This window comes from Oreochromis niloticus, linkage group LG17 (genome assembly GCF_001858045.2).
Source record: "Oreochromis niloticus isolate F11D_XX linkage group LG17, O_niloticus_UMD_NMBU, whole genome shotgun sequence".
In the NCBI taxonomy this organism is placed as follows: domain Eukaryota; kingdom Metazoa; phylum Chordata; class Actinopteri; order Cichliformes; family Cichlidae; genus Oreochromis; species Oreochromis niloticus.
Genome location: NC_031981.2, coordinates 17,788,330 through 17,815,909, shown reverse-complemented (window position 1 = coordinate 17,815,909; position 27,580 = coordinate 17,788,330). Strand labels below are relative to the sequence as shown.

Below are 27,580 nucleotides of genomic sequence, written 5' to 3'. Positions count from 1 at the left end.
AAACATAGTGTGCATCAAGGTTTTTTAAAAAAATATGCAAATAAGCCATTTTGCGTGTATATTAAATGAAAATCTATTTAAATATATACTAATTTGCATGTTTTTCAAGAGCAAACATCAGAACATTGTAAAAAGCCCAGTTTAATCTTAACAAAACAACAATTTTAGAGTCAAAGAATTTTACAAAGGGAAATCTTTGAATGGTCTTTGAATGGATGTCACCATGAAACCTCTAGGGAGGATTACTTACACTAAGACAAATAGTTTAATGTCAAAAAATGCAAATGTATAGTATCTAATTAAACACAACATACTTTGCATGAATAAAAACTTGCAAAATAAATATTTAGATATGTGTTTTTGGACATTATATAGAAGGAAAACAGTCTTTACTGTCTCCTCTTAGATCTGACATGAGTCAGTCTTTGGTTGAAGGTGGACATGATGACACAAAACTGGCATCCATATTTTAAATTGGCCTCATTTGATTGCTCAGATTTGGTGCTTTGAGTATTTTTTCTTCATGTTTGTTGCATTTTTTTTAAAGTTTCAGGCTCATCCTTTCCTTCCAATTAGCCAAACAGTTAATGTAATCTTTCAGTTGCAATTTAGGTCCTCTGCATTTTTGAAAGAAAAGGTTTTTTCTCTTTAGGAAAAGGCATGAAAAAACTGCTGTTCATAGATACGGGGTCATCTTTTGAGAGGATAGCTACACATAATGATTCCAGTAGAAAGTAAGGAGATGGATAGAAAGGAAATGCTACCCAGAAGGCAAACTAATCCTTTAATTACTCAACTACAGAGAACTAAATACGACAAGCAACCTTGAATATATCTATCAGCTTAGGGCAGTCAATAATCAACAGTCATACACGTGCTGCTCAGTGTCATTTCAACTGACATTTGATAAACAAATCAGTTCAGTGGTAAAAGGTTGTTTCTTTTTTCCCGGTACATCCTCTTTCCTGAGGGTATAGACGCTGGTGTTACTGCATTAAAATCTTCTAGACTACTGCAACTGACTATATCCAGGTTTTCTGAAGTCCTTTGTATATTTCCTGCGGTTGCTGCTTCAAAGGTACTAAGGGATGCAAGAAAAACAGGGGAAAAAAGGTTATAAGGACATTTTATAAGTCTGTACAGCCAGGCAGCGGTCGTTCTCTGAATACGTACAATACAGAACTACTTTTCTGTTACTGTGACACAGGTTTTCTTAGAAAACAACAGCGTTTACTGTACCTCAGTGAGGTCAGTGGGTAAGCTACACTGAGGCTTTTGTTCCATAGCACTGGAATAAAAACACCTTTTATCACCAGTGTTTTCATTCCAGCTACACATTTATGAACTACCTTAAAACATTTATTTTATTTACATTTTTTTGTTTGCATTTGAGAGTTTTATTGTTTTAATTAAATGCTTTTAATTATACAATCAATCTTGCATGTTTTGTTTTGTCAGCTTTGTTAGCTGACAATCCAGGCAACGATTTAAATGTGCTCTCTCGGTACATTTGATTTGATTTGCCATACCCATAAAAGTCTTTTCGAGACTGTGTATGATTGACATTACCTGTATTATTCTCTTGCTATGCTTAGCCAATTTATTAGGTGCACACAGATAAAGTTAATTCAGTCTAACACAGCAGCCTGGCTTTACATCCAAAACCTTGTCAAAGGTTGTGATATTGAGTTTGAGTTTATGTCACGATTTTAAACAAATAATTGTGTGAAAGTGGAATTGAAACCTTCCCAAATCAGTTTCTATATGCAGATAGTCTTTGTTGCAAGGTTTTGTGTTGGGTTGCTTTAGTTTTTTTCCAGGATTAAATGGAAACCATCCACATTTTTGCAACCCAGACAGTTCAAAACAGTGCCATGCTAGTTATGTGCATAACACTAATGACGGCTGAATTTATCACCACTTTGAGTTAAGTAACATGTAGTTCCCCTATCTGATTGTGATGGTTCAACTCTAATTTCATTTTGACTCATCAAAACCAGAACTTAAAATGCTAATTAATACTACAACTGACGTTTTTGGTTTTTTTTCCTCCAGCGTTTTAGTGTATTTGTGGTCCAGTTTTTTTTTAATTACACTCTTAATCTTGCATTTAGAGATCTGATTTGTCCCACTTTTATTTGTGGTATTAAACCTGAAACAAACTTGTGGCAGCGTGACCTCAGTCTTTACAGTCATTTTGACTTCGTGCATCATTTTGCTGCTCACAGAGGAAGCTACAAGCATCCTGGTGAACTGTCGTATGTAAAATCTTGGACAAAACCAGTTTGGGTTTTTTGGGGGGTTTTTTTGTTCCCATTTCTCTGTAGAGAAATACTCATTTAGCACGATGAAGAGCCAGAACTAAAAGATTTACCTTTATTCTGCTCAGATTTGCAGCTGTTGTTTTGCACATTATTACAGAAATGACACCACTGAGTATGCCATTAGTCAGTGTCTTTCATTTTTATGTGCTTATTTTTGCAAATGCCTATGAAATATGGTGTCTTCTTTACTTCTCTTTTGCACATGACAGCCTAAAAAAACATTGAGGCTATTGAGGTTTTTGAGACATTTCCAGGCAGAAAAACATTCTTGTCACTCGTTTTGCATAACTATTGAAATCCGTCAAACACACAAACATCCTAGTGACATATTGCACATCTGCTTTATGCCTTGAAACACCTGAATTACCAGAAACATTTGCATTTGCAAGTGTATGCATGCACTTCCTCTGCATGCTGTTCTCTGGTGGCTACATCTAACGGTGCTCTGCACACATTTAATAATTAAACACTATACAAGAACGCACCTTGTGCTCACTTTCCACTCCACGGTTGTGTGCATGTTTTCACAGAGTCGGCTTTTTGTTTGTGTTTCTTTGCAGCCATCAAGGAGAAATACAGCGACTGGACAGAGTTCCTTATTCAGGACCTGACGGGTGCCAGAACAGCACCGGCCAACCTGCTGGAAGGGGTGAGTGTGTGTTTACACAGACAATGGCACACAAGAGAAGGGTGTGTGTGTGTGTGTGTGTTTATGATATTTTCTACCATTTTTTTTCTCCCAAATTTAAGATAAAATCCTTTTGTAGTGATCCCTAATATGGTCATTTCAGGCCCTACCCACCTTTCTGTACTAATCTTTAGTTTAAAAGTCAAACTCAGATGAAAGAACAGGCTTAGAGGCAGGTGGAGATTGTATCTCTGTTTTATCTCCAGAGATAGTTAAATAAGGATTATTTTGTTCTCTGAATCATAAGAAGCAACTTTGGTGGCCTTCAAGAATAATAATATGAAGTTTAAAATGAACAGAATAGAAATCAGCTGTGAGAGTCTGGATAATGCTTGCATTCTGCACCTGCAAGACTGATATAAAGCAGAGGCCAAACATAAGTTCAGATCCTGCTAGCCAAACTGCAGAGGGTCCAGTCAGGTCCGCTGGATAGCTTTGCAAGTGTAAAAGATTGGGGGAAAAGTCATTAATAATTCAAGATGTTCAATAAAATTTGGAAGTATTTCTGGAGTGATGGCAGCATTACTGCAGAGGAAAGAAAATTTAAGCTCTTTCTACATATGAGGGTTTTCTTTCTTTATGTGCACATGTACACGGACCTTTTGTTAAAATCATCGAAAGTCAGTTACTTAATTAGCTGATTGTGCTTATTTGTTTAGCTCCATCAAGTTTTTAAAAAAAACCCTAAAACCTCCCCACCCACCACATTTTCCATGATCTGACATATTAATCAGCATACATCATTTTTATGCGACGTCTAAATGGATTTCTCAGAATCTCAAAATATTGTCTTGAGCTGAAGAAAGCAAAGTGAATGAACCTCCCAGCAACATAAAAGCAAAACATTTCATTCCATTCAATTCAATAGAAACACTTAAAAAACCTTGCACCCTCTCTAACTCTTTGTCAAAGCAGGTAAATTAAAGTGTTTTGCCAAGTTTGGAGATTTGTATCCTAATTAACACTCAACAAGTTCTTGTTGTACTCCTTGACATCTGTGAGAGCAGGATAATTAGCAGGTCTGGAAGCCGGTGTGATCGTCTAAACCTAAGACTGTTTCGTTTTCAAGCTCAACATCCTGTTTAGATACCTCTCTCCTTTTTCCTCATCTTAATCTAAGGATAACACACATAAACTCTTTCTACTGAGGTTTAATTCGATCATTAAGCTAGCCTTTAGAGTCTGTGGCCAGTGTGTTTTATTTTCATTTTATTTAGTAAGTTAAAACTCTTCCCTGTCCGTCCCCTTTAGCCTCTACGAGGTAAGAACACGGTTGATCTGATTGTCGACGGATCGGTGTTGGAGCTTCAGGACCTTTTAGACCCGTACCTTTACTGGCCTGTACGAGTCATCCAGAACGTTGGAGGGAGGCTCCGCCTGCGGTATGCTGGCCTCTCTGAAGAGTACCACGATCATGACACATGGCTGTTCTACCTGGACGTCAGGCTCCGGCCCCTCGGCTGGGCCCTTGAAAACTGCCTGACCTTGGAACCGCCGACAGGTGAGAGTCTAATAAGTTTGTACTTTTTCACCTTTTACATTTTTATCTACAAGTAAATTATAACTTCCAGGTACCAATTAATTATACCCATTGTTTTTGTTTTGTTTTTTGTTTTGGGGCATTACTTCTCATCACAAATTATTATATTATCTATGCTGTGTGTCATTGTTATTGTCTTGGTTAATACTTGGCTTCATAAAACGTCTTTGGGGACCAAAGGGGCATCTTTAGATTGTCTGACCAAATGTATATTCAGTTTACTGTCTGAGAAAAACAACAGATTAATCACATCTGAGAGGCTGAAACGATTAGATTATAAAATAGTAAAGCTATATAAAACATACGATGTAAAGGTTCATGCTGACAAGGCGGTATGTTGGGTTTAAATGTTCAACCACCTGCTCGGAAATTAGGAGACAAGTTGATCCTTAAACGTTTAATATTTAAATCATCAAACAGACTTTTTTTTGTTGTCCTGTAAATGGAAACATAAAGACAAAGTCATTAACATTAATTATGATCTGTAACTGTTGTCAAACTGTTGACTTTGTGTGTCCGTGTTTTTAAATTTAAGAAAAAAATTTTGTTGATTTGAGAAAAAAAGAATCTCTTATCTGTCGCGCAGAGCTCAGGTCCATGAAGAGCACCTCCGACTGGCAGCAGGCTCTAGAGGACGCTCAGCTCGATGGACAGAAGAATCCATTACCTCTGGAGGTGTTCAAGGTGAGTCTCCGCGACCTGCAGGAAGATCAGGTCGAGGTGAACTATGGCTATTTTATGATATGAAGAAAGAATAGGAACTCCTCATTTTACATCTCCAGGAAGTTTTCTTACTTGGTACCAATTGCAGGAAAAAAGAAATGCCCTTGAAAGCCAATTAAATCTCAATAATTGTGTATTCATTCATCCATTTATTCAACTGTTATTAAAAATCTGTGGAACTTTAACATTTTCATGTTCAGCTGACCTCCTGTGCACCGAATAAAGCATTTAGTAGGAGGACGGGTGGATTAATTGGAAGTGCAGCAGCTGAACTCTCTTCTTTCCACCACATCATTTGAATATTTTCCATCTCCATTCACAAAAATATTTAAGGAATAATTTACTTTCAAGATGAAGAGCCAGAACAAATTGTGATCAAACCAATCTAACTTATTCAAGGTCAAGAACTTTAGTGTTAAACTGTGCTTTTCATACGAGTCGATGCACAAATGAAGTGTAATTTATTAACAGGGAAGATTTTTTGCATCAACACATGACCATTTATTCTGCATTCCTCTGTTTAAGAGTGTAGCTGGAATGATTTTGTGTTGGATGTCGTCCTCCTAATGCTGTGCTTGAGCACCTGCTGCATAGACACAGATGACTGCAGCTAATGTTGGGCTTTCATAGAGCTCTGCACAAGTAAGAGGGTGCAGAAACTGAAAGGAATCCAATACGGACGTAACAGATGAGTAAAAGTGTGAAAGAAAAATCTTAGCAATTAGAGATTTAAATTACCAAAACAGCCCACATGTCACGGGCCTACCAACCAGAAAGGCTGGAATAAATAGAAGCTTGCTCGCTTTCCGTGAATAAGCGTAGTAAAGGCAAAAAGTCATGGCATTACCTAAAACCTTCTTACATAATACAGTTTATTGTGTGTCATCACATACAACAGAAAACACACCCTTCAAAGAAGGTCTGAGTGTGTTTTCTTGTGAAACCAAGAAAGTACCGTGTGATACAGGATGTACTGATTACACTTTGAGTCAGTTGGAATAGAGAAGGTAAAAAACAAAGAAATACAGGAAACACAACCTTATCAACACCAAATTGAATGTAAAAAAGGTGTCATGGTGCTAGAATAACAATGTGCGAGGCAAAAAAATTATATTTAATTCATCATAATGATCGCCAGCAGCATGAATTAAGTGCTTCATTCATTATAGGGCCACCCAGCTGGGTCTGAATGACCTACATGGACTTGTGTGTGCATGTGTGTGTGTGTGTGATCAAAAGTGGAGCACATTTGTCTAAAATTCTTGACTTTACTGTGTCAGGACCATGTAGACCTGCCCAAGCACTCCTTCAAGATGGGTATGAAGCTGGAGATGGTTTCTCCATGGGAGCAGCTCCAGATCTGCCCTGTTTCTGTCACAAAGGTGAGTCACGAAAGGCTCTGAGAACAATGGCTTATGTAAAAAAAGCAAAATTGAGCATTCGTCAGCTTCTGTTATTAGTGAAGCATTGGATTTTTAAAATGTTTTTCCGTGGACGAGGCCTTCCTCGTCACGACTGGAATCAACTGGAACGGTTCTTAGACATGAATTTGGGTTTTTTCTTCCTTTTTACACATTAATTAAAATATTAATTGATTTTTGAGCAGTAAAACTACCAATCATCACATTATTCTAAATATATACTGTTTTTTATGTATTTTATAAAATTGTTCCATAATGAAGACATTTCATTCTAATTTACTAAACACAAAGAAAAGCATCGTGCAGGGGGAAAGGATAAAGCAGCTTCGATAGGACACCTAAGTTTGATAATTAGTTGGCCTTTAGTGTTTCACAGGGTAGATCCAGCAGCTTAAAACACTTGCAGACAGGTGTGGCACAAGAATTATTGTACATTACCAAGGATTTTTCTTTTAATCTGCTGTGTCTAAGCATTTAAAAGATGGAGAGTAAATTTGTTGTCTATAATCTGTTTTACACATGTGTTGAAATCATTGTGTTAGGAGGAGATTAAATGCTCTCCCCCTGTTTCCTCTTCAGGTCTACAATGAGTTCTACTTCCAGGTGATGTTGGATGACCTCTCTGCTGAAGCCAAGCCACACTTTGTGGTTTGTCATGCCAACTCGCCTGGCATCCTACCTGTCCAGTGGTGTATGAAGAACGGCGTGGGTCTGGAGAGGCCTCGGGCCTACGAGGGCCAGGACTTTGACTGGGCTGACTACCTGAAGCAGAGCGGGACTGAAGCAGCTCCTGACGCCTGCTTTCCTGATGTAAGCATGGGGTGAAGAGATGTAAACTGGGAGACTCCTGATGTTTCAGCCTGTGTTTTGATGGGAGCGTGTTTAGTACAGAGGAAGCTGCTTTTCAGTAGGGTTCCTGCAAACATTTTAAAACCAAATTGGAGACTGAAACGACACAACACCTCAGGATAGCATAGCAGCAGCAGAGACAAAAGACTGGTGCTGCTTTATGGTTTTATTCAAGTGTCATCTGCTTTAAATCCCACTGTCCCACCAAGCTCAGAGGTTTTTAACACTTCTTGCAAGTTGCGATCTGAAGTGCAAAGCCATTGCCCGCACTTTCACTGCTGTAATTGTCTTTACCCCCACAATGTCCCACGGTCCCAATCACACGACAGAGTTTTCTGGTCAAGTTTAAGAAGCAAAAACGATACCAGCAACACAAACAAAACTTTATTTGCATTTAGATGATGCATGCAAAACATTCTGTACTTGCAATTCTTTCCAATTTATATCACTTTTAAAACCTGTTTTTTTTTAAATATTTACTTACATTAGTGCACTGTGAAAACAGCAGAAACACTCAAAGAATGAGCCGCGTTTTATCAGTGTTTTATTCTTTTTCAGGTTTACATAACAGTTGACACTGCACAGTGAGACACATATTGTAAACAGGAACTTATTAGACCCGTCTGACACTGTGTTACATGCAATGAGCCTACAAAATCCCTGTTACAGCACCTTGTTTGAAGTCCTTCAAGGGGAAAATAAGGGTTAAATCAGTTTGAAGGTCTTGTAATCTGAACCTGGCTTCAGGTTACCTCAGGTTAGATCCCTGCTCTGAATGTAAAATAAACCCTCTCTCTCCTACCCTCATGTGTGTGCGTTCAGACATGGCAGAGCAGAGACTTTGCCAAGGACATGTGGCTGGAGGCAGTGAACCCTCACCGACCGGCTGAGGTGTGTGTGGCTCAGGTCACACAGGTCAGAGGACGCCTGCTGTGGCTCCGACTGGAAGGTACATACGTTTGTGTGTGAGTGTGTGCGTGCAGTGAGGATTAAGTGTCAGGGACTCCTGCTGTGTCCCAGAGTGAAGATGGGGTAGAGAAAAAAAACAGCAGTCTGTATATGTGTGACAGTTCCCTCACCCCTGCTTTCCCTCCGCTGTCTGCCCATCTCCAGGTGTGCCGAAGCCTCTGTCAGAGTGCATCGTGGATGTCGAGTCCATGGACATCTTCCCTGTCGGCTGGTGCGAGGCCAACGCTTACCCTCTGACCCCTCCAATCAAACCTGTCTGTACGTACACACACAAATATACACAAATGTAAATTTGCCATGCAGTGACAGCTTAACACAAAGTCTCTTTGATTCTTTCTGCAGGCCAGAAGCAGAAGAAGATAGCAGTGGTCCAGCCAGAGAAACAGTAAGAAGCACAACATTAAACAAACTGAAAGTAAAACTGACTTAGACTTTGTCTCAAAGACAGGCACAGTGTCCGCGTTTTACATTCTTTTAATGGGTGACTCATCTGTTTGCATGGAAGTTTCCAAGAAAATGACCCTATTTCTTAGTTGATCTATCCCCCTCTACGACTAGATTCAAATAGAAATACCACATGGAGTTACATTTTTATGTTATCGTCCAGATTAGGGTGCAGAAGTATGATGAAGCAGGGTGTGATTTATTTATTTATTTTGGCGGGGGGGGGCTTTGCACACTCATGATGTCTGGTTCAAAAGGTGGGACAACTAGACCAATCAATCGCTAAGATATCAATAGTGTTTTTTTGGGGACATTTTATGCTAATATTCATATGGCTGGGAGTCCTCCTTCCCCCTAATAGTTAACTAATAGATACAGTGTTTATTGTAGGAATTATTCACAACCTATATTTAAAAAAAAGACAAGACTTGGTTACCTTTTGCTGTATTTCAAAGTGCTCCAAAAGGTAACTTTTCCTACCCTCATCTGGCCGCCTCCATTTTCTCCATGTATGCCTATTCCTCACTCATTAAACCTGCTCCTGAACATGTTTTTCAAGTGTTGGAAAACAGTTCAATTGCAGCTGAAAGTGAAACACTGGCTGCATGTCTCTGTAACCTGAACACCGCTGTTATCGGTTTAATTTCAGTGTGGTCAGAAAAATGGTATCATTTGTGGGTTTTTGGTTTCTGTCCTTTACCTGAAAGCCAAAGAAGATAAAAAAAAAAAAAAAAATCAGTACATGTTTCTTCAGAGAAACCCCAAAGGTTTTTCTTTCTCTGTGTCACTCAAACCCGTTAACTGAAACTGTGGCTTTTTTTAGGGCAGAAATTGCTTTCCTGGGGCGCTGATTGATTTTGTTGATGAATGGCATGTTATACCGTTTGCTTGCGGGAGCAAGAGCGAGGGCAGCGGTCAGAGAGCAGGAGAAATATGAGGTCTTCAGTAGCACTTTGTCAGCTCTCTCATCTAACCACTAATCCCATTTCATACCTTTAGGAGAATCCTTTCATTGGTATCCCTACATATACCCGCCTTTTCAACACTCCTGTTTCTAATTCCAAAGCTGAAAGCGGTCGCTGTTGTGCCGATTGATTGAGTGAATTGACTTCTGTTTCCCGTTTGATTAGATCCCTTGGATAATTTTATTGATTAGCCTGACTGGATTGATTGCGTTTTCCCACAGGTTGGCTCGGTCCCAGCCTGTCGAGGCGAGTCCTGTCAACCACTGCCAGCCTGCTGCCTTGGATCCAGGTAATGAAAGCCACGTTGCACATGATATATCTGTGGTGATTAATGCTAATGAGCCGCTGTGACGAGGATTAAAGGAAAACCCCGCTCTTTCTCCACTCTTAAGTCAGTCTGGATTTACACACTGATATACCTATTGCGCTCTGATGTGCTTTCCTCTGTTTCACTCAGTTCCACTTCAACGCTTTAGTAAATTTTATTTACAAGTTGCTGACTTTGAAAACAATGTAAAGGAAGATGTGTGTCCTGTCACAGTTTCAGTCAGAGATGTTACTTAAGGAAGTTTAATTAATTTTCTCCATCGTCTCTATATTTCATGGCATAAAGTTAAATATGGACTGTTTGATCTAAGCAGTTCTATCTTCTATATATACTTCATGTTAAAAGCTATCAGTTGCTCCAACTAGCAAAATTATATTAAAACCTGTTGGCACTGTAAGGGATTTCCCCCCGAGTTTGACTTATGAGAGTCCCTTCATGGCTGCTTTCCAGTGAAACGCATTACAGTTAAATTTGAGTTATCACACTTACAGTGAAGAAGAAGAGGAAGGAGAAACTCACAGGACAAAACTGAGGTTATATTTGTATTTGTTTCTAAAAGCCTGAGAAACACAGTGTTTAACCAGATACCAACTCTGGATGGCATTACCTGACCTGCACTAACACTGTGGGGAGCCTTTTGTTTTTTTTAACCAGGATATGTCCTTCAGTGCACACATTAACCAAATGCGTTTGACTGCTTTCAGTATTGCTTAATGTAGAAACATCCTGTCTCAGAATCACGCTGAAAAAACAGTTCACGCATTGTTACTTTCAGGCAGGAATATTGTAATTAATTATCACCTAAAAGCTCCCTGAAAAGCCTTCAGAAGAACTGAAACTCCGCTGCGAGAGCACTGACAGGAACTACAAAGAGGGCTCGTATGTCTTCCATGCTAGCTTGTCTTCATCGGCTCCCTGTTAAATACAGAATTGAATTCAGAATCTCGATCATATAAAAAGTCCTGAGTGATAAGGCTTCCTCGTATCTTAAACATCTTGTAGTACCAAATAGAGCACCTGGCTCTCAGACTGCAGGCTTGCTTGTGGTTCCTAGAGTTACTAATAGTTACAGCTGTCACCAAATGCTGCTCACAGGGGATCATCTGGGAGTCTAATATTGTAGGTCTTTACCTTACAATATAAAGCACCTTGAAACTTGAGATTATGCTTCTTCAAGGTGTTTTTTCTTTCCTCGGTTGTACAATAAAAACTGTTCCATTCTCAGAGTTGGTGACATCACTGCTGTACTTGGTGATGCTGCATTTGTTTTATAGGATTAAAACAAAAAGAAATTATTTAATTTGAAATAATTAAATAAGTTTGTTTTTATTTTTAATAGAGCTTCAATGTATTTTGAAACACGTCTACCCAACGAGCAGGGTCGAAAATTCACTCCGGAGGAGCGCTTCCAATCTAGCTCAGTTTGCAGGAAAACTAGAAAGCCTGTGGACACAAGGAGGGAATTTATCCCGACGTTGTTCTTGGCTCTAGTTAAAATCTGTGTTTTAACATGCATGGTGGTAAAACTACTTGAGACGCCAGTCAGCAATGACAGAAATACATCCTGAAGTAACCACTAAATTATGCATGTACTCCATAAATCATCACGCATGTTCTCAGCTACATGACTGTCCATTATCAGCTGGTAATGATTAACAAGCATTGGCGTCAATATGCTCATTTGTTCTCATTGTACTGTATGAGAGCCACATTTTTACTTTATCAGCTACTCCTAGTTGTTATCGTTGGTTGGAACTACATGAATTTCCTTTTATTGTTCGTCTTCCGTTTTCCCCGAAGTCAAAAGGGGGAAAAAAGAATTTTATAAAATGATCTTCCTTCTCACACTAATTCGGTTTTTACATGTTAAGTAAATCAGTTTGTCTCTTTGATAAATTAATTACAGTAATCCCACAAAGAGAGATGCATTTTTAGCCTCTTCTGTTGTGGTTTTAACTGAATCAGTAATGTTAAAGAAATGTTTAACTGTACTTGAGAAAGCAAAAAGCAGCACAAGATGCAGCTTGCGCCTGTGTTTTACACTCACTAAGTTTCATTTCCTCCTCAGTAAACATCTTTTTTTTCTCTCTCTCTCTCTTATAAAACCATATTCTAGATATGCACATGTAAAGAATGCTGTTACACAGGAAATCCCTATTTATCTCTAATGCATTAGAGAGCTGGAGCGTTTCTGTTCTACCCGCTGTTATTGTAGCTGCCCTGGGAGTACTATGTATATGTTTGGCTTTTTATCAGCTGGAGCGAGAAGGCTACACCCACAAACAAAATCTTAGAGGCAGAACTGCAGCATTCTTTTGTCACCACATAAACTTTAATGTGTATATGAAGCAAATCCTTAAAATTTACCTTTTCCTTTTTACAAATTGTCCTGCGATTCTAGTTTTCTTTTGCCTAACTTAAAGGGAATCTGGCCATTCCAGTTTCATGTTCTTTAATAAGAGTGGCTGCGATTTTAAGTAATCTTTTAAATATCCTTATTTATACCTCCATTCATCCACTGTCTCAAACAAGCCGTTTTCTCTCCATTGAAGATGTTTTTTCCTGATTGGCTGCCCCTCATAAACTGCACCTCTGCACCTGAGATGACCATATTAGGGATATCATCTCTATATGACATCACAGCGATTTAGAGCAGTCTGAACGCTGTGCTGTTAAGATATATATCAGCTTTATATAACTAAATATAACACATAACAAAGCTCAGGATAAACTGTTTATTTGGGAATGAAAACTAAAGCATAGGCGGATATTTTCAGCCACATGTTCAACATCTCTAAAAAACTTAAACCAGGTCATTTTTGTGAATTCAGATCTACCGTGCAATTGACAAATAAATGTGGGTGTGTTATTTTTCGTTTTCACTCGCCTCAGTGTCTGAAATAACTGAACTGAACTGGGGGTTTCCTCAACGCCATTGCGCCCGAAGGGAATTCACCATTAAGCTGCGTCATTTCCAAATTTCAGTAAACGTAAAATATATCACCACGGCCAGCAGGATTGGAGCCAAAATTTAGAAAACAGTCAGGCAAATTAGCTTTTTTTAAAGAATGCCACTTAGCAATCTTTGGTGTATTTCTGGGTGCATTTCTGAAACCAAATAAACAGACATATCAGTAAATCTGAGAATAGATTTCACCAAAACACCACATCCTTCTCTCACATCCTCATTGTGTGGTTGGTTTTCTTTTGGGAGCAGACACGTCTGTAAGCAACATGTATGTTCGAGCACAAAAAGAGCAAAGGGGTGGGGGTGGGCTGAACTGGGCATTGTTTCGAGGAGAACCTTGTCCCTGGTTTAAAACCGCCCACTCGCTCATGCATATTCATTGCCATATCTAATTACTATTCGCCCCTAGCAGTGCACCTCCAGGTGCAGACAGTTTCCAGGTGCTCCAGTAAGGCCAGAGTGCAGCATCGTTCATTCGACCTCTTAGTTTGTTTCTTGGAGGCGATGGAGGGTGGTGGGGTAGGGGGGTCACATGAACAGGATGTACTCATGGCCCAGTTTGACTCTGCTCTCACCTATGTGCTGAAATGGTTAGTCACACACTAATGATATACCGGAAAGTAGTATTAAGTAAAGAGCACCACAACCATTCATTTACTTTCATTTACAAAGGAGCTTTCTGTTTTCTTCCTTTGTCTTTTTTCTGGTTCAGAGTGGAAGAAAAGCATTGAGAAACAAAACCAGTAAAAAGTTGTTGGGTCATTTCCTTATACTGCCAACGCTCAATCAAACCACAAGAAAGTGTCTTGAGAGAGGTTCAGCATTTACAGTTTAAATGTCGTTTCATAATGCAACTCTAATATTGAAAAAAATCATCTATTATAATACTTACATAATCCGAACATACATGCAGGTAAATGAAGAATCACCAAGACGGTGATTAAAAATATTTTAACTACTTTGTTTAAAGTTTTCTGTCTATCAAATGGTCAGAAATAACAAGAAAATGCAGAACTGACAAACCTGTGGACATATCGTGCTTAAGGGCCTATTCACGTCGTATTGAGCCAGAAAAAACCATGACATCAATGTTAGCTTCTAAAATTGCATTTAAGGAGAAAACTGAAGCAGTTAATGCTGACTAACACCCTCGCATGGAAGTGACACACTAATTATTCAGTCAAACATCAAATGAGGTTTTGTATCTTAAGGAAACAAAACATGGGTTTGAAAGGAAGTTTGTAAACTCCGGTTGGGTGGACAGTGAAGACATTGGTTCACAGGAGTATCAAATATGAGCCACTGTGTTTGGCCTGTCGAGTTTTCCCATAATCCCGGTACAGGTGAGGTAGTACTACTTCATACCAATTTATTGCAGTACTAACTGGCAAACAGAGACATGAACATATTTCCTCTGTCTTTGCGTCATTGCACTGGTTACTGTAGAGTTAAGGATTAATCTTAAAATCCTTTTGTACACTTGCAGCTGCTTGCATGGGCTTGCCCCCCCACTAAGTATCTGACATGTTATAGTGTTTAATACCCCACGCAGAATGCTTTAAGTAAGCTGTCTGCCAGCTGGTAGTAGAGCCTCACTTAACAGTCTTTCATATGTCAAGAAAAAAAAAAATCACCTCTTCTCTTGAGCCTTTTACGTCTGCCTTTCTGTGAACATTGTAGGTTAGTTTAAATTATTTTACAGCTATATTTTAATTTCCATTGTGCTCCCTTACTGTCCCATAGTTTTTTTTTTTTCCTAATTGTTTATTGATTGCTGTGCAGCACTTTGGTCAACATCTGTTGTGCTTAAATGTGCTATATAATTAACTTCACTCGATTATATAAGTGGCTTTAGTCCGCCTAAGCTTGCTGCTGACTCTGCAAGTTGATTTGCAACCATGGTCACACATACAGAGAAACGTTTATTCCTATTGGAGAAACATTTTCTTTCAACCTGACATTTTACACCAGGAATAATGAGATGTTGTGACCCATGGCTACTTAAAAAAAATACAAAAACTAAGTGTAATCTGTTTACTCTGAAAGCTTCCTTGTACGCTTGTGCACTCCCTTCTTTTTGTCTTTGATTTTCCAAATGCGATGTTGGTTTTAGTTTTGTCCAGAATATTTTTTTCAATGTTTTATTTATGGTTTCAAAATTTGTAAGAGAGATATTATTTGGACTATGCCAGTATTACATGTAGCACATTATTTCCCACAGTGGTGAACATCCATTTTTTCCTTCTTTTCTTCTGTCCTAGGTTCAGCTAATGGAAGATACTGCTGCTCCAAGATTTTTGTCAACCACCGCTGTTTCTCAGGACCCTACCTCAACAAGGGACGCATCGCAGAGCTGCCGCAGGCTGTCGGACCTGGAAAATGCACACTGGTCCTCAAAGAGGTGGGCTGATGTCAAAAACAGGTGGGGGGGTGGGGGGTTACAGAGAGGAGCAGGTTTAATCAAAGGGTTGCACACTTTCAAAGGGAGAGGTGGGCCAGCAGAATTTGACAGAGGGAGGAGGTAAAAGACGGAGGGCAAGACAGCGATGTCTTGTTAACCACCTGCTGTTTCCCAGCAGCACCTTCATTTTAATGTGAGGAGCTGTCAGTCAGCAGTGTTTACTGTTATACACCGCCACCACCGTTTGGGAAAACAGCCTTTTAATTTCTCCAGAGACTGTGTGCGCTCGTGCACTTTGTGCAGGTGTGAGAATGCTGTTTTCTCCACAGTTTTTTATGATCTGTATCTTTTCTTTCACTTTCACTTTGGATCCTAGTTCGTGTTTATTCACTTTTGTCTTGAGTTGTTCACATCAAGCAGGAGTTTATTTGTCTTTTTCTTTGTTCTGTTTTTGCTTCCAGCTGCTGAGCATGCTGATCAACGCCGCCTACAAGCCTGGACGAGTGTTGAAGGAGCTGCAGGAGCTGGAGGATCAGAGCTGGGACTGCCAAGAGGAGACCCTCAAAGCCAAGTGAGGGGAAAGAAAAATACAAAACAAAAAATGGCAGGGGAACGACAATGAACATGTTCTTTTCTCATTTCATTTGCTCCACTCCTGTTTTGGTCATGGGCCATTGAATTTCATAATAAATCATTACTATCTTTCCCAAAAGGGCCCGGTGTCCCTGCCCCCTCCTCTCGTTTCCTGCGAGGCCATTTTCCCTGCCCCTCTTTTGAATTTTTTATGTTGTTTTTTGTTGCTGCAGTGGTTTGTGTAAGGTCTGCATTTTCATCCACTGCTGGCTGCACAGAGCCAAATTATTCCACAGCTTCAGGCTGCGTGCTCGGTGTTTTCTAATCGAAAATGGCCCCGTTTTTTCCGTCCGAAACGAGAAAGAATCAGGCAGTCATGAGTCTGAGTGAGTCACCTGTGGTGGCCCGCAGAGCACAGTGATCACATTCATGCACGAGTGTTTTGACAACTCGCCAGAGGATTTACTTTTAATTTTCTGGGGCATCTACCACCCAGAGAGCCAATTTATTTCTGACTCCAAAGTGGAGAACGTTCAGTACACAATTGAGTTCAATTAAGCAAGAGCAAAAACAAGTTGACAGAGAGTACATATTTCTCATTAATTAATGGATCTTGTTCCTGTTTGGCTGTAATTTTCTTCAGATTGTTACTTAAAATTGAGGTCCTGATGGAGCACTTCTCAGGGTCACTGTGTGAATTAACTCACATGGTGTGTCATAATCATTACAGGGCTTTTTTAAATAACTTGGCATGATTTTATAGATCATATTAGTGTTTAAAAAGATAAGAAAATACATTGTTAAGCAACGTTTATATCACAAATGTTGCAGAATATCTGCAGCTTTTACGCTATTGCAGATTTGCAGCTTTTAAAGTTTTTATTTTTTTCAGTTTTCAGTTGATAATCAGTAAAAATCAGACATTTTAAGGTGTTAATGTGGAGAATAGTCCCTTGTGGGCAGCAGTCTGTTCATTCCTATAAGTTCTAAGAGCAGAGTTAATGCTGATCCATAAAATAAATTGGTAAGATAAAGATAGTTAATAATTAAAAGTAACTGAAAGTAAATTGAATTGACTGACTTAATATTAACTGACTTGACCGTAGTTGCTAACTGCTGGAGCATTATGTTAGTTTGAGACCTCTAAAAGCAGAAGAAAGAGAAAATCAATATTTTGTTTGTGTTTTTGTTTTGTTTCGTTTGCTTCTTCTGCTCCTTGACTACCACAAGCCGCGTTCTCCTTTCGTTACGACTGCCTCGTGTAAGTGAAAATTGTATCTATGAAAATTATTATGAGTTAGACGGATGCACTGCTCTGGAATTCCCCTCATCTAACCTCCCCTGGGAGCCAACAATGAGCTATAGTGCCAGATAAACACGCATGTGTCTCATTTAATGATTAATGATTAAACAAAGAGATCAGATAAACTCTGCTGCATGTTTAGAAACCTTTAAGTCATCCCCTGTCAGAATTAACATATCAGCATTGCATTTTCTAAGGGTAAAATACTTTATTTAATTATTTAATTTTCTATTAGGGCTTTAACTTGCAATGATTTTCCTTAACAGTTGCAAATTAAATGATTAGTCGCTCAGTTTATGAGATGAAAAATTCCCTTTCTGATTTCTGTAAGCACGTTTATGATACAAAACACAATATATTGAAAGAAATTTATCAATACAACTTATTGAAATGTGACTTTGTTGATGTGTTTTGGTTTAAAATCAAACTAAACTGCTGTTTCACTAATGATTTATTAGTGGATTTTAACCTGTTAACCTCCAAAAAAGAAGAAGGTAGTAACACAGACTAACATTAGTTTGCAGGTCATTATATTTTTTTCTTGCAGCAGCTCTGCTCTCTTTGCCTGACCTTAGCCATTGTGTGGGATATTGCCAAACTGACCCTTCATCTCACTCCGTTCTCCTGAATCGGCCTAATCAACTGAACAGTCTGAATTCATGTGGGCTGTCCTAAAACTGCCTGTTTTTCACATCCTTGCTGTGCAAGCAATCATCATTCACCTATGAGTGCTTTGATGGATCACAGATCATTTAATTAGCCATTGTCCTCATAAATAAAAGTAATTATTCACTGACAATGTCCCTCTGTCTTTCTTTTCCTTCCTCCCACACCCAGATATAAAGGAAAAACGTATCGCTCCACCATACGGATTGTCCGCCTAGCAGACCAGATCCCAGATTTCTGCCGTAAAGTGTGTGTGAAACTACAGTGCTGCCCGAACCTCTTCAGCCCCATCCTCGTTACTGACAAGTGCCCAGAGAACTGCTCCGTCCAAACAAAAACCAAATACAGTGAGTCTCTGTAATTATACGCATCGCTTCCTGCGCCACAGCTATGAAGGAGACCCAAATCAAAGCTTGTGACGCTGCAGAGTGTATAATTGCCCTGGATGAGTGGCTAAGTTTTGTTTTTGGTGCATTGTTTTCAACATCTGCTGTGCGTCCACAGCCTATTACTATGGGAAGAAGAGGAAGCTATCCAAGCCCACTGCAGGAGAGGAGACGGCAGAGGGAGAGCTGGCCAAGCCGACGCGCCGCAGGAAGAAGAGGAAAGCTATCTTTGTGCAGAAGAAAAGACGCTCGTCTGCTGTGGACTACACTCCTGCTGGCTCCCCGCAGGTTAGAAAACACCTCACTTCTTCACTTCTTCCTCAGTCTTTTTCTTTCTCTCTCATAACAAGTGTCCTGTGCACTCCTGCTCATGTGACAAGCAGCAGGTACACTCACAACAAAGTGCATAGTGTATAAATTATAAACAAAATCACGTGTGAATATAGCAAATGCGGGGTAAAAGAGGAGCTTCTCATGCAGGTGCCTTATGCAGATATATCCACTGCTGGGCACGGAGTTATTTACTGTAGCTAAAAATAGCCACACATCTGGCACAGAAAGGTTGCAGTCAATCACATTATAGTTGTTAATTTAATATGCAGATGCCACAGAAGTACCGTCTTCAGGCATCAAGTCTGCATTTGTGTGAGCTTTAAAGCTTATTATATGACTACCTCACAGGTTAAGGCCTCAGTTAGCTTTTATTAACACAGGGATAAGGTCAGTTTTCAGTGAAAGCGGAGCATGAGTTCAATTCTCTAGTTTTAACAGCCTACACAGGTGTTGCATTCACTGCATTATATATTGGACCTCTGAACCATGAGGTCTCGGCTCCTCCTGGAATATTTTGATATGAAACTGTGCATTAAAGCATGGGAGTCTAGCTATACTGCCTCAAGTGGCCATGAGAGGAGCTACAGGTTTTTGGTTTGGTTTGGTTCAAGCCATCTTGAATTTTTTCAAGATGGCTGCAAAGTGATGAGATTTGCTTCTAGAAAGGCTTTGGTTGTACTACAACATGGCGCCGTGGCAACAAGGAGCTTTTGAGTCACCATGGCAATGAAAGAAACAAGCACAAAAAGAAACATTCCACATGAAACTGCTAACATCATCAGAGCTTCAATAAGACTGGTACCTGCTGGAGTAAGTGCAAAGTCGCAGAACTCTGACTTTAACAGACTCTCATCATGCCTGTCCTCGCTCTGGGTTTCATCTTGGGTTTTGTCATCACAAAATCTGTAAGAAAACTCATGCAGCTCTGCCTCGAAGAAGAAGAAGAGGCAAGCAGAGATGAGGAAATCACTCCAGGACCTTCTGGTGCCGTTGTCCAGCAACGTCCTCCTAATCCAGCAACAGTCAACAACCAAGTCCAGGAGAGAAACCAGAGAATCTTTACGTTCAGCCTGGAAATTGGATTGAGCACAAATACTGGTCAGCCATTCACATTGGCCTAAATAAACATGTGATGACTGCTGTGCTCAATACTGTGTGGTATATTTATCAATAACATCAGTAATTTGCAAAACTGCTTTTCTGTTTTTAAAAGCTTTTCACAGTTGTCTGTGACATTTCTGTTGAATATTACTCCTGATGGCTTTTGCATGATGAAGTGAGACAATACCATCTTTACATTTGTCACAGCAGAATGATATGGCTTATTTAGATCATTTTTTTGTCCTGGTTAAACAGTTTTAGAGTAAACAACGAACAGCACATATTTTGAAGCCACTTCTAATAAAGAGAGTGCCGTAACTTTAATTTCAGAGGTTATGTGGACATCTTTATAGAATTGCCAAGTAAAAAACAAAAAGCAATTCAAAGGTTTGGCAACTCTGACCCAAAATAAAGCTTAAAATGCTTTAAAAGGTTCAGGGTGTATTGTTGTCACCCTGCTGGGCAGGCGGGCAGCGTGGGCACCCAAGTTTGTCAATGTGAAAAAGGAACAGATATTTCACATTACCACCATAAGCGTATCTACTAGGAGGCTGAACGGGTAGCACTGGGTGCCGTACAAGTTATACGGTCCTCAGCCTCCTCCATACCTTTGGGAACAGAGCATTCAGTGTGGTTCCCCCACCGTCTGCAACTCTCTCCCATATGAGCTTCACAACATTTTGCACGTAGGCCGGGGCGTCACACCCCGTCACTGGAGTCCTTCAAGAAACTTCTCAGAACTCAAGTATTCAGCAAAGCCTTCGACCTCTAGCCTTTTTTTGTTTATTTATACTCTTTTGTAAAGCGTCCTTGTGTGTCTTGAAAGGCGTTACACAAATCTAAGTTATAATGATAATAATAATAATTATTATTATTATTATTATTACTACACACTCACAGTTTCAGAGCATTACGGCTTCATTAAGTGCTTAATCCAGAGCACTGTACAAATGCCATAGTAATCTTATGTTATCGGTACAGGAAGAGTATAAAACTGGCATGACTTTTTTACTACAATAATGAGTGGAGAGGTAAAATAAAATGTCCACAGCACAGCTGAAATGTTCCTGCACCTCTGCTGTGGGTATGCATCAACACAGCTGAAAGAGGATTTGCTTACTTGCTTCCTGTTTCGGGTTTTAATGGGCTCTTTCGGGGCAAGGATCTTTAGCATTTCTGAAAACTCGCATGGATTTCTATTCTGGATTCCTTGAGTGCCATACCTCCTCCTCACGTAATGTCTGTTGCCATTTAAATGTAAATATGATTATCTGGAGGCCACAGCCTAGAACAATGCTAAGCATGCAGCGCCTCAGCAGAGAGAGAGACAACCTTTGGATTTGCATCGATCAGGCGGCAATGGAGCAGCATTCTGACAGCCTTTGACTCCTTCTGAATTAATAGAAATTCCTGTGTCCTGTCAACAAAAGACAGTTTTACATTATGTCTTTTGTCATTTGTCACAAAGGATTTAAGACACATTTCTCACCATATTTGTTTTATGACTAAATGATCAGTGGTTATCACTAATATTAGAGGCCAGTCCAGCTGATATTTACAGAAATGGGAAAATCTACTTTTATGAAAAGTGCTTATAAGCACTTAAGCCGCCTTTGAATACGCCCACTGTGCAGTCTGGATGAATGAAACAATAAAACACGCGCAGAACCTTTCACACCATAGAAAGCAAGTCAGGATTTGAATAAACTGTAATTATTTTAAAAGGCTCTGTTAATTTCAGTGTGCATGAATTTCAGGTCAGGAGGAGCATTTTCTGCACTTGCCTCTCTTCTTGCGCTCCCGCTCTGTTTATGAAAAACAAACTGTCACTCTGTGGCTAGAAAACATGAAGCAGAGTGGGATAACATAATAATAAAAATTCATGAGGGTGAGATGTCCTTGTCACTGCTGCTGTGCTTAAAAAAAACAAAAACAAACATTTCAGAAAACTTTTAGTCACATTTTGTTTGTGTTACACCTTTTGTGCAGGTTGAGTTATTTACAGGTGATTAAAGAGGTGGTATTACGACACAGACAAACACAAAAGAATAAATAGATTTTTAAAAGTGATCGCTTAAAATATTAACACATACTGTAGAATAGACAGTAAAAAAGCAACATAAAGTTAAAAGAAGGCCCTGAGAGATTTAAGTATGTGTCTTAATTTATATTCATGTATTACATGTGAATATGCTGTAGATCACTGTATGACAGATATGAAAAGAGAAAATCTGACCATTCAACTTCCGGTCAGCTAAGGGGAAAATAGTTGATAAGATTATAATAAATAAATTATTATGACTGTTAAAGATTACCAAAAACAACAGATTTAACATTAACCGTTCTGATAACGATAGGAAATTAAATATAAAATAAATACTGACCTAAAAGTCAGGCTGAAAGATAGATTAGTCTGGAAAAATATTAGACTTGTGCAACAACATAAATACATTTCAAGACACGTAACAACGGACTTCTGTACTAACACCAACAGTGATTACAGGAAATTATCACATTCTTAAATTCCTCAGCACTCGGGCAGTGTTGCTGAATGAGTTGTTAGTAGGAGGGCAGTACAACCTGGCATGTTGGATAATAAAAGGCTGCATTAGTGTAGCTGTGGTGTTCGCACAATAAAATTTTGTGGCAAGCGTACCCCACTGTGCCTTTGAACCTGCAACTAAAATTAAATCTGTTTCCTCTGTTCTTCAGCTAACAGCAGGAGAGAAGTTTCCATTTCTTGCATCATAAATACGTCTCTCAGACTGCTGTCTGTGTCACTTTTAAACCACAGGAATATGTTTTTAACACCAGTGAATGAGCAGGTAGCATCTTCTATGTGACTGTATTATGATCACTTGACCTCAGCACTCTTTATTACAAGAAGACTTCTTAAATGTTGCAGATTCCTCCTTAAAATCACTCAAAGTCCACAGTGAAACTCAACAAGCCAGTTTAGCAGGGAGTTAAGTTCTGGTTTACATCAGAGAAAGCCCAGATGGACAGATAATCCAGAATAAGTGGGAGTATTCTGGCAATAAAGTCAATAAATTCAACATATCCAACTAACATTACATGAAACCTACTGTGGTAATTATTTAGGTTTGAATGTTGGCCAAACAAGTGTTGGAGCACCTAACCTCAGAAAATATTACCAGTGTATTACCAGGCAACAAGCATAACCCTGAAAAAACCGAAACAACAACAAAAAAGAATGAGCTTCATTGCTCACACAGTTATGAAGTAAAAAGTGCAATTTTTAGCTTTTTAACCCCAAAATCGTATCCTCCAGCACTCCTACAATACTCCGAGTGTTTATATCAGAAGTTTGGAACACTGCATTGCTTCTCAACAAACAACATAAAAGTAGTGTAAATATACCTGCATAATATTCTAAATTTCTGGGATAATAAATAATAAAGAATTCACATGGCAGCATTTTATTGCAGTGGCTGGCTGAGGTTAATCTAGTCTTACCTGTTTTATATACTTGTGTCTATAGGAAAGCATGATAACCCAAACCCCAAATTTACCAAGTTACCTTCCTTGTTACATAAAAAAACCCCACACATTCATGTGGCCTCAAAAAGGGTGGCGGTTGCTGGGAGGGAGGGAATCGTTAGGCTGAAAGTATAGTTTATGCGTGAGGTGGTTCAGCAACATTGTGGAGTTTTACTGGCAGGACTGGTTGGAAGATTGTTTCAGTCCTAAAGAGAAACACACAAGTGATTGAATGGATAACCCGCTCATGTTAATGATCGTGTTTGTGCTCTGGCATGTGTGAGGAGTGGCTTCTGTTCTCTGTGTTATATCACTGCAAACTGACATGTAACCAATTAAGAAAAGGCAGATTAGCAGATCTTTCAAATCATTTATACTATTAACTAATTTTTTGCGTGATTTATCTCATTTAGCTACAGTCATAATATTTAATACTTACTCAGATATTTCTGTCTACATTTAAATTAACGTAGCAGCTTCTGGTTAACGTAAAATCCTCTGCTTTGTCTGTGTAAACAAGAAACTGAGTACATGAGTTTTGGCTAATGTCACTAAAAAGAAACTTCAGACTTCAGTGCCGCTCAAATGTTTCCTCTGCTGTTACACCAGTGCGTTTCGGCCTTTTCTAACAACATTTTACCAAAAATGTTCCCAACAAAATGCTGTGAAAACATTTATGAGGCATAAATATTCAAGTTGGGCTTTTGTAAGCAGCTTTCGTGCTAATGTTCAAATCAAAAATTTCTGTATTTACTGTTTATCCACAGCTTTTTTTTTCAATTCTGCTTTTAATTATTCCACAACTCTCATTTGACTGGTAAATTGAATAAATTGCTAAACTTGGTGAATAAACATCAAGACAAAGATTTCTGCATGATATGCATGATTTCTGGGACAGCTGTGAACAACTGAGCACCTCTCTAACTCCTTTCTTTCTCCCCTCTCCAGGACAGTGACGAGGGAGAGGAGGACGAAGAGATGGCATTGCAGTCGGGCAGCGAGGGCACCAGCTCAGAACCTCGCGAGGACCACACGGACACCTCATCGGTGGAGGTGACCAGCAGCCGTCCTCGCCGGGCCACGGCGCTGCGCAGGGCCGTCAGCGCGGGAAACCCGGCACTCAGCCCGGAAGCTCCCGTAGGTCGCAGGAGGTCAACTCGCTCGCTGTCTGCGTACAACCAGAACAGCAAGTACCAGCCGGCCAAAGGACAAGACATGCAGGTAAAGCAGAGAGGCTACAAAACAGGTTCCCCGTACTCTTTGTGACAAGCATGTCTCCTGTTTACTGATATTAATCCATCATATTTTTGGTACACTTAATTGTATGTGAAAGTAATAGTGTCGAGAGGAGCGTAAAACAGCTCCATCACGAGCTTCTACACCAGAATAAATCAACGATGGGGGGATTTATCACATCAGGATTTATCCTATCCACACTGAAATAGTTGAGTGATTAACAGAACCCAGATCAGTGTGTGCTACCCTCTAGTTCACAGTGTGTCTTTTATGTGCAACTGTTCAGGTGGAGGAGGAGGAAGGTCAGCTGGTTTTGGACAGAAACCCTCTGGAGTGGAGCGTAGATGAAGTCGTGCAGTTCATTAACTCTACTGACTGCGCATCTCTGGCTGGCATTTTCCAGGAGCAGGTAAACAAAAAACAAAAACACAATTACTGTTAGGTATACATGTCAATAAAATTGTTGCTTGTTTGATAAATAAGGGGTGAAGGTGCAGAATAAAGTAACTACATTTCAGGGGTTGTGCAAAAATGTAGCATTAGAGAAATCATAGATATTTTTAGACAGAGCGCCTGTTTTCAACTGTCTGTGTACAAACTGTTCTATAAATTGTTTTAATATATTTTTCTAGATGGCCCAGTGTTTGGTTAGATACAGTGTTTGCCTCACTGATTGGTTTAGGTGGCAACAATGTGGTTTTTTTTTATTAGTTTATTTTAGAGTGATTAACTCGACTGACTTCAGCTTGTGTGTCTGGACCGTGTGTGTAAAAGGAGGGGAGGGGCTGTCTTTACACACAGAGTAGATAAACACACACAGAGAAACACCTCGGTGTAACCAAGACAAGAAATACAGTAAAAGCCAGCAGAGACCCTCACATATTACACTGAACACAAACGTGATGAATAACATGTTTGGATATTATATTTTTAACCCCTTGTTTGTTTCTGTGGGGTGCAGTGGGTACCAGCAGCCAGCTTTTCTCAGGCAGATATTTATCCAGCTACAAATGACCATCTTCCTCGAGGGGTCGATTATTTTCTGCTTTTTTGAAAAACAAACATTTTTTACTTCATATTACTGTACATTTTTAATTGGTTTAGAAAATAAAGAATAAAAAGAGAATTAATAATAGAAAAATGTGTGAAATCAAGATTTAAACCTTTTAAAAAACCATTAGTAACATTTCTTGTTTTGCTACTTAGAGACTTGTTGTAAGGTTATTATAGTAATTTAAAAATGTTTTAGTTAACTGAAATGGAAATAAAAACTAGACTAAATAGTCTAAAGTGAAATGAGATTGTGTACTTACAAACAGAATGACTTTTGTTTAGTCTGGTGATTTGGTCAAATTTGTCAAGAAAGCTTTATGAGTGTGTTGAGATTAGAATGGTACTGTTATTAAATGTGTCGAGTGCTTTCATTATCATAATTTATTACAGTTTTGTTTTGAACTTTTCAACTTAGAATCTGACAAATACTTTATATAAATACACTAAAAATAAATAAAACTAATCAGACTGTTGGAAACTAAACTGAAGCTCTAATTTCGTATAAAAAGGCCATCTGCAAGCAGCGTTTCTTGAGATGGATTATAGGAGTTTAAGCTGAAAGCTTCAACCCCTGAATATTTCTATTTAACTTGTGTGCAGGACATCGATGGTCAGGCCCTGCTGCTGCTGACTCTGCCCACAGTCCAGGAGTGTATGGACTTGAAGCTCGGGCCTGCCATCAAGCTGTGTCACCAGATCGAGCGTGTCAAAGTTGCCTTCTACAAACAGTACGCCAACTGATGGAGGAGCAGCGACAGGAGCAGGCCTGGAAATGTTGGATTACGTGGATTTCCAAATTATTTTGGCAATCGGTTACTTTGGATAAGCACACACCGAGGGACAGCAGGAGGATGTTTCCAGATGAGAAGCTGAAGGATTAATTTCTGGGATACTATCTGTGTGAAAATGATATGCAGTACCCACGAAAAAAAAAAAACTTCCTTACTGTCGACTCCGGCAGAACCGAACACACTGAGCTGATCTGTGTGCTCTACTGATCTGTGAAGAAGCTGAGGACTTGTTTTTTTCTCTTACTTTTCATTTCCATTTGATTTGTCATAGAGGAGCATCATAGCAATTATGTTTTAAAAATTATAATCATGAAGAGTTTTCCCTTTTTTCTGTGTGGCATAATCGGTTCAGAAAATATAATCGGAAAGTATTTAACAAACCAAGAATTAATATATTTGGAATATTTATTGTTACCCTTATTTATAAGGCGTGATTATCCATTTGGATTTTTGAGGAAAAAAAATTGGAGATGTATATCACAATGTACGTATCAGCTAATCTTTATTGAAAACGGGAAACTATGGTATGAATTCAGTTCAAATAAGCATCCCATGTGTTTGAGAGAAGAACACACTGGAATAGTCTTACACTCTTCTCATTGTTACAGTCACATGAATCAATCATGGAAGCTATTTTGTGTCCATCTATGCAATTCTGTTGCAGATATTTTTGATAAGTAAGAAAATAAATTTCTATTGATTTTTATCTGTTTTTCTTCTGCTTCGCTTTTCACTTCAAACACTAATAAACATAAACTGAAGGTTCCTGACAGCATGACATATTCACCTGGTATAAATGTATTTCACTCCACTTTTGCCTTCAGAACTTAATCGTATTTTTTATGGAACAAATTCAAAGAGATGCTAGAAATTTTCCTCAAGAGATTTTGGTCCATGCTGATATGACAGCATCACACAGCTGCTGCACATCCATGATGGTAATCTCCTATCCCACCACATCCCTAAGGAGCTCTATTCGAGATGTGATGACTGTGGAGGCCATTAGAGCAGAGGTTC

At 39.2% G+C, this 27,580-nt stretch overlaps 1 protein-coding gene across 4 annotated transcripts in view; it reads left to right on the top strand.

Annotated features, from left to right (window-relative positions):
• The window catches only part of sfmbt2 (Scm like with four mbt domains 2), a 57,855-nt gene extending 30,586 nt beyond the window's left edge, over positions 1-27,269 (top strand). For all 4 annotated transcript variants that reach the window (XM_005475864.4, XM_025899721.1, XM_025899722.1 and 1 more), the window contains 16 exons: positions 2,885-2,973; positions 4,264-4,513; positions 5,139-5,236; positions 6,556-6,657; positions 7,276-7,506; positions 8,368-8,494; positions 8,659-8,772; positions 8,857-8,899; positions 10,145-10,212; positions 15,481-15,620; positions 16,082-16,191; positions 18,334-18,509; positions 18,667-18,836; positions 24,432-24,704; positions 25,006-25,128; positions 26,373-27,269. In XM_005475864.4, coding sequence (XP_005475921.1) covers positions 2,885-2,973; positions 4,264-4,513; positions 5,139-5,236; positions 6,556-6,657; positions 7,276-7,506; positions 8,368-8,494; positions 8,659-8,772; positions 8,857-8,899; positions 10,145-10,212; positions 15,481-15,620; positions 16,082-16,191; positions 18,334-18,509; positions 18,667-18,836; positions 24,432-24,704; positions 25,006-25,128; positions 26,373-26,513 — 2,255 coding nt within the window. In that variant the 3' untranslated portion in view covers positions 26,514-27,269. The remainder of the gene's footprint in view (positions 1-2,884; positions 2,974-4,263; positions 4,514-5,138; positions 5,237-6,555; positions 6,658-7,275; positions 7,507-8,367; positions 8,495-8,658; positions 8,773-8,856; positions 8,900-10,144; positions 10,213-15,480; positions 15,621-16,081; positions 16,192-18,333; positions 18,510-18,666; positions 18,837-24,431; positions 24,705-25,005; positions 25,129-26,372) is intronic.
• Positions 27,270-27,580: the final 311 nt, after the last annotated feature.